Source organism: Pelecanus crispus, chromosome 7 (genome assembly GCF_030463565.1).
Source record: "Pelecanus crispus isolate bPelCri1 chromosome 7, bPelCri1.pri, whole genome shotgun sequence".
NCBI lineage: Eukaryota > Metazoa > Chordata > Aves > Pelecaniformes > Pelecanidae > Pelecanus > Pelecanus crispus.
The window spans coordinates 7,713,053-7,727,321 of record NC_134649.1 but is presented as its reverse complement, the minus strand read 5'-3'; the positions used below and the strand labels follow the sequence as shown (position 1 = coordinate 7,727,321).

At 48.4% G+C, this 14,269-nt stretch overlaps 1 protein-coding gene across 1 annotated transcript in view; it reads left to right on the top strand.

The window, feature by feature from the left end:
• The window catches only part of SLCO3A1 (solute carrier organic anion transporter family member 3A1), a 144,204-nt gene that overhangs the window by 105,308 nt on the left and 24,627 nt on the right, over nt 1–14,269 (top strand). The window contains exons 3-4 of the mRNA XM_075714394.1: nt 10,292–10,390; nt 13,414–13,677. Of these exons, the coding sequence (XP_075570509.1) occupies nt 10,292–10,390; nt 13,414–13,677 (363 nt within the window). The remainder of the gene's footprint in view (nt 1–10,291; nt 10,391–13,413; nt 13,678–14,269) is intronic.

Here is a 14,269-nt window from a genome sequence, read left to right as displayed (position 1 = left end):
AAACATTATGGGTGTGCATCGGGATCCCTTGGGACTGTCAGTTGTTGGTATTAACATTGATCAAATGTAGCCTTGATAGTGCTGGGGACAGGGATTTGCTGATAAAACAAACGTAAGGCTTGGTAATAATTGAAAATGCAGGGTAATTCACCAGGCACCTTCAAGTCCTAGCAACCTCTTTAGGGATTAACATCTGAATGCTAAATATAGGCCAGAACAAAGAACTGTGCTGTGGAGAACCAGCTTTAGATACAGCTATTAAGTCTTATTAAACACAGGGGTAAATAAGTCATTCTGCAGCATTTCCATACAGCGGTGAGTAGCTTGTGTTAAAACATGAAGCAGGAGCTGATTTTACAGGCTGCAGAAAGTGATTTGGTAAATTGATGGAAAGGTTTGATAGGAGAAGAGCGGAATAAGCTGACAGGAGATGTCCACGGCTGCCTGATTTCAAACTAGGTAATAATTTATTTCACTGGCTAAAGGCAGGGCAATCAAATACTGAATCCCTCTATGGGGTTCCCATCAGAAGTGGTCCCATGGAAATGGGAGAAGTCAGGTTCAATGCAACACTTCTGCTTTGCAGGCTTGCTGCTTGCTGGAGCTGTTTCACGGGCCAACAGCAGCTGCAGGTCCAGCAGTGAGAAATAGGGCATCTCAGGACAGCACTGTCGGTTGTTTTTCCAGGTGTTGTATTGCACACACAAATGCAGGCAACGAGCTGTTACAGTAGAATCGATGAGTAGAGCTCAGAACCAAAATTCAGATGTTTGTTCTAACTGATTTTGTGTCTGTGATTACTAAAGCACTGCATAATATTTGTGCATCTTGCAACACTTACCAAGGAGGGACTAGCCTTTGTTAAAAGATGGAAAAAATCATGAGGTGCAGCGCATGATCCTCGGGAAGGTCATAGCCGAGCAGGGAATTCAGTCTCTCACCAACCTCAGGAGTGGCAGGACATCCTTCCCAGTCTCTGGCATCACTTGAGCAACCCTAAGTAGGTGTCCCCATCTGAGGGGTCTACCATTTTCAGCTCCTGAAGGCTGGAGGCAAAACTAATAAATAGTATGTGTGCTACTGTACAGATGGCAGAAATACCCAACCTCTTGCCCCCTCCCCACCTCATACCGATACAGGGCTGGAACCACTTTGATCCCCATCAGAACAAAGACTAAACATTAAAGTGAATTATCCCAAAGTTGCTTCTCATTAATCGACAGCTGCAGGCACTTGGAAACATCTGTCAGGATTGTTTGAACATTCCCTTTGCTTCAGTGGTTGCACTGAGGAAGCAGAACAAATCAAAACATGCTGTCGGTCCAACGCCAGTTGATTGCAGCGGTGCAAATAAGCAGTAGCGATAAGGGAGCAGGAGGTGGTGATGGGCAGCTGGTTGTGTAGACAAGGAATTGAGTGGCAGGAAAAATTACATCTTTCCCTGCTTAACAAGGAAAGCTGGGAAGGAGAGAGTGGGGGCTGAGCGTTGCTGCTGGGCTCTGCAGGAATGCAGGCATCCCCGTGCCCATGTGGGAACAGGGCAGCTCATGGGCGTGCTGTCTGCTGGGGAGGATGGACAGCACCGGGTGACACCAGTGGGTTGTCCAGTGGGAAGAAGTCATCCGGCTAGGAAACAGCCTCCCCCACCCTTACTGTGTGTTTAGAGGTTACATCAACTGATAGAAGTCAGAGAAAACCCACCGAAGTGATGGGCTCTGCCCACCGGGTGCGAGTGCAGGGGCCTTTATCCCAAGGGCTTGAGGGCCAGTACCTCACATGCAGGGGAATACATCATCTCCAGTCTGTGCTGGTACGCCTTTGATTCCTGCGGGCTGTGCTGGGATGGTGTCTCTTTAAGGGCAAGTCACAGAGCACACAAATTACAGTATTCCAGTAATCCCTTTGCATTGGGCTGCCCTGTCCTCCATGCAGCGGGAAATGTGGGACAAGCAGGGTTTTGAGATTATCTCGTGCTTTGCAAAGCCAGTTCCCTTTGTGCTTTTAGAAGCAGCTCACTGCTGCAGCAGGCAGGGGGCTGGGGATGACATTCCCGGCGGGATGCTGTCCCATGTCCGCAGCGGCATCCCCAGGGCTGTGGCAGCACGTGTGTGTACTCTGCCCTCTTCTGCTCCCCCATACGTGCATTTTGTGATGGTCACTGAACCACCTGGTCGCTGTCATCCTTGACAGAGATTACATTTCGTTCCCTGATCCATTCCTCCATGGGGAGGTAGTTACTTGATGTAATGACAACGCTAGCTTTGCAGCGGAGAGAGTTTCCCACATCTTCCAAACTGATCGGCTTTTTGCCCACCAAAGCTGTCCCTTGGGGTGGTGCAACAGGGAAGAGGTATTGCTTTGGCCATATGCTTTGCTGAAGGTGTGCTGCTCCTTAGGAGCTCAGTGCACAACCTCCTACACTCTAATTTCATGGAAATGCCAAGGCAGGAGCAGCCTGACTCAAGGGGACCAAAAGCCCAGCAGATATCAGTGACATCTCCATGGCTAAATAAAAGAGAATCCTCTGCAACACCAGGGGTTTGCCCATGTTTGCAAAACGCTGTGTAATTCACTGCTGTTGGTCCGTATTCAACTGCTTCACAGCTGAGAGCGGTGAAGATGCTTTGGGCATCCAGGCCCTGGCTTTATGGATCATTTTGGAAGTGTTGCTGCTTTGCCAGAGTTTCAAGGCGTGTTGTAGAGGCCGTTTAACTCCCTGGTGCTCAAGCACATCTAGTTCAGCTGCCCATGGAGGAACAGACTGGAGCAATGCAGTCTGTGCATCTGCACCTTGGACCCAGCCCTTCCTACAAGGGTGACCCAGGTTGCTGTGGAAAGAGTAAGCAGTATTTTTCAGAAGTGTCTGGATGACTCAAGCAAACTTTAAATGTGACTGGGAGTCCCTGGAGGCAATTCTCATAGTGCTTTCCAGGGCTTTATTGGCAGAGGGTTGCTTTGCACGAGGGCTTTGTACGCATCTGAACTTTTCCAAAGTGCATCATGAACAAATCTCCTTCATCTCGGCATCAAATAAATCCTCACTTTAGGAACAGTTGGAGCATGACTTCTCTTGCTGATGCTGGCTCTTGGGACTGGCAGCAGGGCTGTTTTGACAGGGGAGCTTTGGGAAGAAGTAAGTGGGCAGAGGCCACGGGGACTGTAATTCAGCTCCATACCCAGCTCCATCCTGCAGCTGGGAACACTAGGGAAACATTTATGTTTCTCAGTGTAACCTTCCATCCTTTTTTGTCTCTCCCAGCTTTCCAAAGTGAGTGCTTCTCGATCACATCTCAGTCTGCTGCTCGGTAAGGTCGGGAAGGTTGGTAACCCTTGGGCTCAGGGTGTGCTTGCACTGGTGGCTGGAGCTCAGGAAGGTGGCTCAAGGTAGGCTTTAAACCAGCTATCACAAATACGAATAGCAGTTCAGTCCTGGCAGCAGGATGCCTGGGTGGAGCTGCAAGATGGGTCCACAGTGCTAGGTGGATTCTTGGGTACCAAGCTGAGATGCTCATCGAATTGTGTATCTCCAAAAACTGGGCTTTAAGTTGAAAGTTAGACATGTGGCACCCAATGCACAGAGCACAGGCATGAAGAGGGTTGCCTTGCTGGTAACCTGGAGGTGGCACTCATGGCTGGGAGATTTGATGTTTAGGTCGGTTTGATATGGAGGCATGCAAGGACAGAAGCCTTCAATGTCTTTGGGGATAAAGTCTTGGTTTAGCACCTTCTCCTGTGTTCCTGGGCCAGCTCCTTTGAAGCCAAAGAGCTTGATTCAGGTATGTTCCTGAAGCAGGCTTTAACTTGTATCTAAACATTGTGAGGTGTAAGTCAGAAATATGTATCCTGCTGTTTTACATTATTGCATAGTCTATTATTGGGCAAAATAAATGGCAGATGCTGGTAATGCTTCATATCAGAACTTATAAGGAATGTGAGATAGGACAAGATGACAGCTTAACATGACTTTTTAATTTTCTCATTTCTCCATGTTGTAGGGTACTTCTGACGTTCCTACTATCATTCACGAAATCCTCTTACAAAGTTTCTTTATAAAGCAAAACAAAACCCAGACTCCTGACCATTTTGCTTCAGGGCTTCATGTAAAGAAATGAAGCTTGTAGATAGCAGAGAACAGACATAGGACACACAGTATTGGAAGGGGATTGGGAAATAGAAATGGGGGCGTGATGGGAAACGTGTGTGGCTTCAGCGAGAGGAATGGCTCCTGCTCCGATCGCCCCGGGTGCTGTCCCACCGTGGGAGACACTGCTTTTCCTCCTGTCTCACCTACCCAGCTCACCTTCGCCTGGCACTTGTTGGCAGCTCTCCAAAATAAATTTCCTTGTGTCTTAGCGCCTGGTGGGGCTGAGGCTTCGAAGCGAAGTGCCTTGGTGTTCTTTAGCTGCCCGCGTTTTTTTCCCTCAGCCCGTGACTGTGTGCTGAACCTGCTCTTATTCCCCGGCGAACTGCACCTGAGATGCCTCCTCGTTGCACCTTGGTGAGGCTGGCAAGCCTTGCTGCATCTCCCTTAATGTCTGATTTCCAGCCAGGAGGGTTTCTGCTGGGAGTTACTGTCCCCAGTTAACTCGTTACAGAGATGGAGTTGATGCTTCACCTGTTTCATGCTGTGAACAACACAAGTTTGCTCGTGTTTCAGGATCCTGTTGCTGCTGGAAAGCAACTTGGATCGCCAAGGGACAGCTCTTTATTACCGAAATACTGACATCCTTTATCCCTGTCTTTGCAACTTGGTTCTTGTGCACTTTGCACGACTGACTGAGCATCTCTGGGCCACAGTCTCTCCACAGATGTAGTGGTACCTGCTGCTGCTGCTTCCCTTTGCTCTAATGGAAAACTGCATTATCAGTCCTGGGCCTTACTTAGTGATAAAATCCCATCACAAAATGTCAGATCTAATACTCCCCTCTGTCCCAATCCTTTCCTCAGTCCCTGGAAAATGTCTGTTAGTTGACAGGACAAAGTAGGATTTGGCAAATTGTTCCATTTGAAAAGATGGGGGGGAAAGTATTTCTGATTTCTCAGTCCAGCCTGGCTGGCTGGCTTTTTTTTTCCCTGCCTTTTTGGGAGGCAGGGAGACTGGTGTAGGGGATAGAGCAGGAAAACTGAAAATGATTAGCTGTTTTCAAAACAAAGTATAATTGTGCTTTAAAAGGGCACAAACTGAAATGAAGTATTTGTGAGTTATCAAACAAAATGTTTGAATTGTCCCAAAGCAGGGTCATTTTGTTTTTTAATTCACATCTCTTGAATATTTCTAAGAATTGCCATAATTTGGTAAGAATTAAAAAGAATAATTGTAAGAGTAAAAATAAAAATACTACCAAATTGCACAAAGGAGAAACCTTTTTCATCCTAGCTTCCACTGGTCTGTGTGGGGCTAACTACACTGGGGACGTGCCCTGCTCCTCCTTGAAACGCTGGATGCAGGACCCAGCACAGACCCCTTTGAAGAGGCCCAGCCAGCCCTGCAGAGCAAGAAGCATTTGTTTCCAGAGCAGTATCCTCGAGGAGGGTATTTATTAATGTGCTGCTCTGAGTGATAGAAGTAAATTTTAAGCTGAGAATGAAAGGGAAGCAGCTGCAGCATCCTGTAGTGATGGCCAGTTTTGTTGCCATTAATGGCAGTTTCGCAAGAGACTGATAGAGCCAGGAGTAGACCTTTGATCTGTTTGCTCCTGGTATTGGTGCCCTCTGGCTCTATCAAATCAGGCTGATCTAAAGTTAGAGGGAAACATGGGAAAAGACCTAGCAAGTGGTGTTACAGCTAGCCACAAGTTTAGCACATCTTTATCCTAAGCAGCAACCCCAGGACCAAGAAAAGGGGTTTTCCTAGACCTCCTCTACTAAGCAGCAGCTTTGGGGTTACAAGACTAGGGGGGTGATGTGGAAGGTGTTTTCCTAATAACGGGGGTGACTAGCAATCGTGCAGAATTTCTTGAAAGAGGCAGGATGTCTTTAAGCTAATTCTAACTCGGCTAATTTCCCCTTGAGCCCTCAGTTCCACATAAATGTTCACCACAAGCACTATCCCAATCACCTAATAGCCTAATTCGTGTGCCCAGTAGCGTGCTCCGTTGATCCTTGAGCCGGGTCTGGCTCTGTACAGGCCCTAGACTATCCATCGTGACAGTCCATGCCTTGGATTTTTCCCAAACCTGCTTGATTTGTGAGATACAGTGTAAAATACTATTACTGCAATGGTAGGATTTTGTGGAGTGTCGAAAAAAGATAACAAAAAGGGCATAGGGTGAGCCAGTTGTTTTCTTGATTTTAGGACAAACTATAGAAAAAGTAAAAACACAATTAACATGAGGGTTTCTTAAGCTAGCCTAGAGGTGAATAATAATTTAATATCTTATTTTAAGGTCTTTGACACTTATTTCCCTGTTCAGTGGATGCTCTATCCCACATTGCCCTCTAGCGAGGATGTTGCAGAGCAAATAATGCTTCCAGCTTGCAGCTGCCAGGACATGAAATGTGGTATTTTAGTAACCAAGGGCACGGCTCGTTTCTGAAGTGGTAGTTTGCCATGCGATGCACCAAGTGTGAGGAGGGGCAGCGGGCACCTGCCGCAGTGCCGGTGCAGGTACCTGCACTGGCCGCAGCTTTCTTGGCGTTTGCTTTTTCTTTGAGCTAGCTGCCTCTGTGAGCATCTCCCTGCTGCTGAAGGATCACTAGCCAAAGGTCCCTGCTCTCTTCTGCTTTGGAAAAAGGGGAAACTATTCCCTGGGGTTTTTTGGTGAAGGATGATCTTTTTCTTTGTCTTACCCTTTGCTCCATGAAACACACTTCAGTTCTGTGGTTTCGCCTGTATGCACATGGTCTGACAACCCTGCCTGTTGTTTGGAGATCATCACAGGACAAACTTCTGTCCCTCTTCAACCCAGCACTGCAGAGGGCAGCGGCAGAGAAACCCGCTCCTCCCGAGCCGCCCGAGGGTGCACATCCGCAGGGATGACCCTCTCCAAGGGAAGGTTGCTGCGGACACCAAAGCACCCCAGGCTGCACCAGTGTCCCACAGGCACCAAGGAGCCAAGGGGGCTGCTGAACTGCCGTGCCATCGCCCCGATGGGACCTGTGCGTGCACGCAAAAGGACTGTGGGGCCAACAGGCGGCTGATGCAGGGCACCCACAACCCAGGAGAGGGCAGCTCTGCAGCTCATTTTGCTGTGTTCCCACTTCTCCAGAGCTGTTAAACACTTACAGAACATCATCAACCAGCAATAGGTTTAAAAAAAGAAAAAAGGGGAGGGGGGGGGGCAGGGAAGAAATATCTGCTGCCTGTGGAGAGCAGGTCATGCCTGATTCATCCTGTCCTCAAGGTCTTAAACCAGCCTTGTGGTGCCCAGAGCTGCAGAGCTGTGGGAACCTGTTGCAGCCCGGGGTGCTCTGGTGTCCACAGCAACCTTCCCTCAGAGAGGGTCATCCCTGCGGATGTGAACCCTCAGGCAGCTCTGGAGGAGCGGGTTTCTCTGCCGCTGCCCTCTGCAGTGCTGGGTACCAGGGTCTGCGCTGAGGATCCAGGACTGGGAAAGAGGAGGTGCTAAGGTCTGCCTGCCTTTTTCTTTTCCTTCCTCTTACTCCTTCTAGGGTAGGGAGGTAAGAGCAGAGCAATGTCCAGAGTCCTGCTGAAATCCAAGGGCTCCTCATCCAAAATGTGGGCTCCATTTGTCAGTGCCCCAGGCACTGTTCCAACTGATATGAGGCCCGGTGTGTCCTTATGTGCTTGAACATAATTACATAGAAATTCATAATTAATGTTCAGTCATCAAAGATTAACCTGGTCTTTGGTTGCCAGCTTGTTTATCAGAGTAGTAGCCATGGCCCGCCCTCTGCTAGATGCTGTCTGTTTAAACTCTTCGACTGAAAACTTCAGTTTTAGAACAGTTTGTTGTAAAATCTGTCATTTCCTGCACGCAAATAGCCAAAGGGCACAACCTGATTGCGCATATGGCAGATACGTTGGTGAATACAGCGCCCTGCCGTCGGCGCGATCCTCCCAGGGGCTGTGGGACCCCCAGTAACACGATGGTGATCATGTTTGGGGAGCCAGGGTGGGCTGCACCATTACCCGGCCTGCTCCACATGGCACTTGTGCTATGAATGACAAACACTAATGCCATCTAGTGACCAAAAAAAATGCGAGGTGGATATTTTATAAAATGCCAGTGGAAATTTTATAGCCCCAAGTGGGGCAGGCTCTGGGGCTGCAAAGGAGGGAGGTGGTGCTGGGAAAAGAAATCCCTTTTCCCTGCCCTCCCGACCTGTCTCTTCCCTCATTTCACATCCCACGAAGTGCTTCTGCAGGTAACGAGGGACTGGGATCTCCCACGCAAGGCTTTATAGATTCCCAGGGGAGCAAGGCACGGGCTTCTTAAGCAGCTCTGTTGATTGAGGAGCACAAATTCCCCAACTTACTGCTGGATCGTGGAGCACAAACCCAATGCCTAGGGACAAGGTGACTGCAGGAGGGGAGATGGCTTGCTCCACTACTGGCGTGGACATCATGGGCAGAGACTAATTTAAGCTGGCAGCATGGGCTGCGGCGCAGTGTTGTTGCTGCAGCTTTGAGCTTAGCGGAGACGGGGCAAGGGATGGCAGCTTCTGCCGCTGTCCTGACAGCAGTGCCTCGTTACTGCAGCTCATACGACCTGACACTTTCTTTTCCTCCCACCATCTTTGTTTCTCCCTCTTGCTTCTGTAGGTGATAGCCACGAAGGCATTAACATGCTGGATTTCTGCACAAGTGGCTGGCTGGAGACACCGTTGCTTTGTACCTAGTTATTAATCCAGCCCAGTCACGGTGCCACAGACCTGGAGGAATTAGTTTGCGCTCTGCATTTTAAAAACGAAGGGGAAGTTATTTCTGACCATACCAGCTTATTCTGCTTGGCTAAGCTGTCATTCGCAGGTGTGGTTTGCCTTGCATGGGGCTGGTGGTCTCCCGGGAATATTTTGCAGCTCTGATCATTTCTCCAACTCCTTAGAAATGCACAGAGAGAGAACTTGGGAATTAAAAGTTTCCAGTTAAGAAACTTGAGGGCTGAGGTAGCTGCGATGAAGTGCATTACAAATGCACCGAGATGCCAGGCAGCACCCCCAGAGAGATTTGGAGAGAGATGTGGGATGTACGCTGCAGCTGAAGGAGAGCGAGCAAAGCACCCAGATGCGAATAAGATCCTTCATGGGACATTTCTGAAGCGCAGCAACACCAAGACTGGTGCCGGCAGAGGCTGGCACATCACTGGCCGAGGGTCCCAAAGAGCTGCCCCCCTCACTGGCACAGGGGTCCGTCAGCAATGCTGTGCCCCAGAGCGAACAAGCAGGCGCTTGCTCTGCTCCACGCTGCTCAGACTTGCCCCTGCTTCCTTCACAAAGCCATTTACAAGGGGCCTTGGAGACTTTTTGTTGGTTTTCTATCCCGAATGTGAAGGTACCGAGTATGTTCCTATTGTCTAATTTACAAATGTTTTGTGTTATCTTTGCTGCTTCTTTTTCTGGATTATCCTTATGTCCCCCTGCCTTTCTGCCCTGGATAATTGAGAGTTGGCAGTGTGCCCATAGCGTTTCTGTTTCAGGGCCAAAATGGGAGTGAGAATAAATGCTTCTAAATATTGTATTGAAGCAAATAAGTAATTTACTCATAATAGCTCTTCGCACGGTGTTACGCTGGCAATCCCCTGCAGGTTTTTGCAGGAGGAGCTAGCAGTTGTGAGAGGTTGGAAGAGCCGTGTGCCTTGTGGAATATTTGCTGTGTGGGTAGGATGGGGGGGAAGGACTTCATGGATTTGGAAGAGTGCTCCTACTTCTGTAAAGGGACTCTATCCAGCAGCCTGTGACAACACTGCATTTCATAGATTTGCTGGCCCTAAATTCTGGAAATACCCCTTTCTACCAGGAATTTAGCTGGAGGTAGCAAAAGTAAAGACTTCCCTGTGGGGAGAAGGCAGGTCTGCTTTACCTCGTGCTTTCGAGTAAGACATCTTTTGGAGCAGCCAGCTCACCAAAACACGGTACACATCCACATTGTCTTCTCAGCTCAATGGAAATCCTTCAACATTATTATAGCTCCATCTATTCTTTTTCCTGAAGAGATATGGAAAAGCAAAAAGCATTTAGGGTGCTGTTTTGCCTGAAGCATTCGACACAGAGACATATCCCTATTATTTACCATCAGTAGGGCAATAGCATCTTGCAGGAGACAAGCAGAACAACTTGCAATGAATAACCTGAGCCTGGTACTAATTTTCTCTTTTCTCTCTCCTTGTAGGGATCCTGTTTACGATGCTGGTATTTGGACCAGCCTGTGGATTTATCTTGGGCTCCTTCTGTACCAAAATCTATGTGGATGCTGTCTTCATTGACACAAGTAAGGAGAACTGAGTTTGGTTTCAAATCAAATATGTTAATGTTGTATCAGCAGGACAAAAATGTTGATGCTCACAAGCAGGAAACCGCTTCTCGTTACATCTTGAGTGCCTCTTGCATGTATGGGTGTCACTTCTAGAGGGGTTTTATCTGGGATTCAAAAGTTTTCAACTCTGTCCCCATAGGTAACAGATTCGTAGTAGCTAAAATTCGTTCCCTTCCATGGGCTTTTCTACTGCGAGATGAGTTTCAGCCCAGCTCTTAGAGGATGCCCTAAAATATCACTGTGGCAGGGCACACCAGCTAGCCATGGACATAGTCTTGCCAGGGGAGCTGTGTCCAGAGCACAGGGAGAAATCTGAAGAGCTGCCATCCCCAGGACCTGGGAATACTGTCCAGGCTCTCTGATGGAGGCACCCCAGTAAAACCCATGCCCAGCACCTTCTGCAGATGACCCTGTTTGGATGGACAGGTTGAGTCCCACAGCGTTATTGCTTTTTCCCACAGCAGTGCTAATTATTGCTCACCTTCAGTCTGCACTTGGGGTAAAGCAAATTGTTTGCAAATTGTCTTTTTATTCATTAAGAAAAAAATCTGTAAATTCTTTCATTGCTACCTGCACTATGTGCTCTTTGCCATTAGAGGGCAATGTGGAACAGGCTGTTCTCCACTGCTCCCCAAGCCCTTTGGCTGTAGACTGCAAAGCGGATGCTTCATTCTTTTCCCTCAGTTGTTCAGATGCTTTTTCTACAGTTCTCAGCTCCATCTGATCCCACAGGTTCTTATCCTGCCTCAGAGGTGTTGCCCCCTTTGAGGGTGCATTCTAGGTCTATGGTATTGCAAATACATCTTCACAAGGATGTGTTTGGTTGGAGTTGAACCTTGCAGGACTCGGAACAGAATTGTGCAAATCTGGAAAAGTGCTACTGCCTTTTCTTCGTCTCATATACACATGGCAACTGGAGAAATCCAAATAATATTGAATGAGTAGGAAAGAAGTATCTTTTTTGATGGCGAGACTTTTAGCTGCGGCTTGGTCAAACACCGCATGGCCCCTTTTCATTCCTTGGCTTTAGCAAGGCTATTCCAAAGACTTGCATGGTCCTGTAGGCAGAGGAGCTTGCTTGAACCCTGTTTCATATTTGACCATTAGGTGTAATTTACTCCAAAATATGAATGTGCAGAAGAAGATATTTCTTCTCCCAGTGGGTGATGCTGTGGAACTCCTCACCATAGGGTGTTAAAAGTCTACAAATGGATTAAAAAACAGTTGGACAAGTTTATAGAGGAAAAAATTAACATGACACCAAATCTAGCTTAGAAAGCCCCTGAGCCACAAATCACAAGAATAATTTCAGGTATATGTTGACTTTATTCTTGTGGACTTTCTGGGTATCTGCAGCTTGTTACCATCAGAGGCAAGATGCTGGCCTAGCTAAAAAGCTAATTTGATGTGATCTGGCCATTTTTAACATAAGACACAGCTCAAAAAGCCCCAGACAAATATGGAGCCGTGGAGAACGGTGGTGTGTTATCACTGAGAGGCCTGGAGAGGGGCTGTGGCTCAGCAGGTCATAGGGAGGGTGTAGCGCTTGCCAGCTGCAGGTCCGGCTGGCTTTGGCCACGGTCCATCACTGTCATGTGAAGGCTGGGGCACACATGGCCTCTATCTATTTTTGTGTGGGAAAGAGTTCCGACGTTGCATCTGGCTCTGCCCTGCAGCTTGGGGCAGCACGAGGAGACCAGGCTCCAGAAGGTTGAGCCCTGTCCTGCTCCCCCTTTTGGGCAGGAGGTGTGGGATGCCAGGGCACGCTGCTGCACTGCCCTCCGTACAGGACCTATTTTAGGAAGGGGATATGAAGATGACCTTGGTTTACATGGCTCTTTACGTGGCTGTGTTCCCAAGAACCTGAAGAAAATGCGCTTCAGGCAGGAGGAAACAACAGCAGCAGAATTCAATCCCTCCAAAACACTATTTTTCAAACTTTATATATATATATTTGAGAGCCATGCGTTATTTTCCCTAAGGAGAAAAGAGTTTCCTTCCGTCTCTGTTTGAGAGACAACTTGATTGCCTCACTTGAGACAGATTTTTCAGAGTGGCAGTAACCAGACAGACATCATGAACGGAGGAGCTTGTTATTCCAGCCATGCAGACCCGGGTCTCCCCTGGGAGTCAGCTCCAGTGCTGGGCACCCTCCACCAGCTTGCCGAGTGGCTGTGGCAGCGAGGCAGCTGTTAGGAACACAGTTTCTTCTCTCCTGCTGCTTATTTTTATTCCCCAAAACTGACTCCAGAGCCACCTTCTTCTTTATCTCCACTGAGTGATGGCCTACAGGATACTCTTGCCTTTTACTTTGCTTTTCTTCATTTTCTGATGATTTCTCTACCTTTCTGAGCCTATTTGATGCAGTGGGTGGGTTTCTTTAACAATATTTAGGACTGTGTCACCCTCCACACAGTCACAGGTGCCCATAAAGCCCAAATGCCCATCTCCTTTGCTGAAAAGGGCTGTGAATTCAAAGCAGGGAGAGCATTGACCTCCTGGGAAAAAATGGTAAGCCAGGATGGAGATGCAATGTCCTTGTCTCTGCTGCTGCTTCTCCATGCAGGTCCTCGTGCCAGTAGGTACGTCAGCTGCGTGTGCATGTTTGACGTACTGGGACAATGATATCCAAAACCTCAGTGCCAGCACGGGGGACACTGACTGGTAGAGCTAGCAGAGCCAAAGACACTGGAGAGAAGCTCTGATTACAGGGTTTGCAGAAGCTGGATGTACCATCTAGATAGACAAGGTGATGGGTTGCTTGTCCTAAAGATGTCGGATGTGGAGGTCATTATGCACTGGTGGCTCACACGATATGGTTGTGGGATGCACTGTGGGTCCCCACCTTATGTCTGGGAGCTTCTTACCAGCTAACAAAGCCCCCAACAACCATCTTCCAGCCTACAGTATCATTAACACTGTCATCTTGCTCTCCCCATGGCCAAGCCACTGATGTGTGTGTGTGTGTACCCTTGCAGGTAAGCTGGACATAACCCCGGACGACCCTCGGTGGATCGGTGCGTGGTGGGGAGGCTTTCTGCTGTGTGGTGCCTTACTCTTCTTCTCATCCCTGCCCATGTTCGGGTTCCCGCAGTCCTTGCCCCCACGGCCGGAGCACGCTGGGGAGAGCGAGCAGGCCATGCTTCCTGAGAGGGACTACGAGAGACCCAAGCCAAGCAACGGGGTCCTGCGGCATGCGCTGGACGGGGAGAGCAGCACGACCTGCTTCCAGCAGCTGCGAGGTGAGACACTGGCTCTTGTCACGTTTTCTGTGAGAGTCGGCAACAGGTTAACAGCTGGATGGATTTATAATTGGTCTCTGATTTGGGCTTATCTATCTCTACCCCCCAAAAAAATCACCAAAAAACCTCAGTATCCTGAAATTTCAGTCCCTAGCTTCAAATTATCTCTGGCATTGTACTCATTTTAAAGAGAGACTTTGTTCCACTTGAAAGGTTTAGGGTTTTTTTAAACTACAAAGCTTCAGAAATGCACAATAGTCCTGTAGAGTTGATAAAAAAATGAAGGGGAACACAGTTGCCAAAGCAATTTGTGAACTTCTCTCCAGTCTACTGTCCTGCTCCCTTCTGCCTCCCAAAATGGAGAGCGAGCCAGCAAGGGCAGTTAAAAGAAATTGGGAGCTCCTGGCATCTGAGCTGCAGCTTAGCACAATCCCAGATACAAAGCAATGAGTGCTGGGCACCACCGCAGCTCTTAAGCTGGGATGGGGAAGAGATAGATACCAGCCCAGAATAGCAGCAAAGTGGCAGGGCAGAGCACGGCTTGTGGCAGATTAGAGTAGAAAACCCCACGTCATGTCCTGCAGTGATGGAA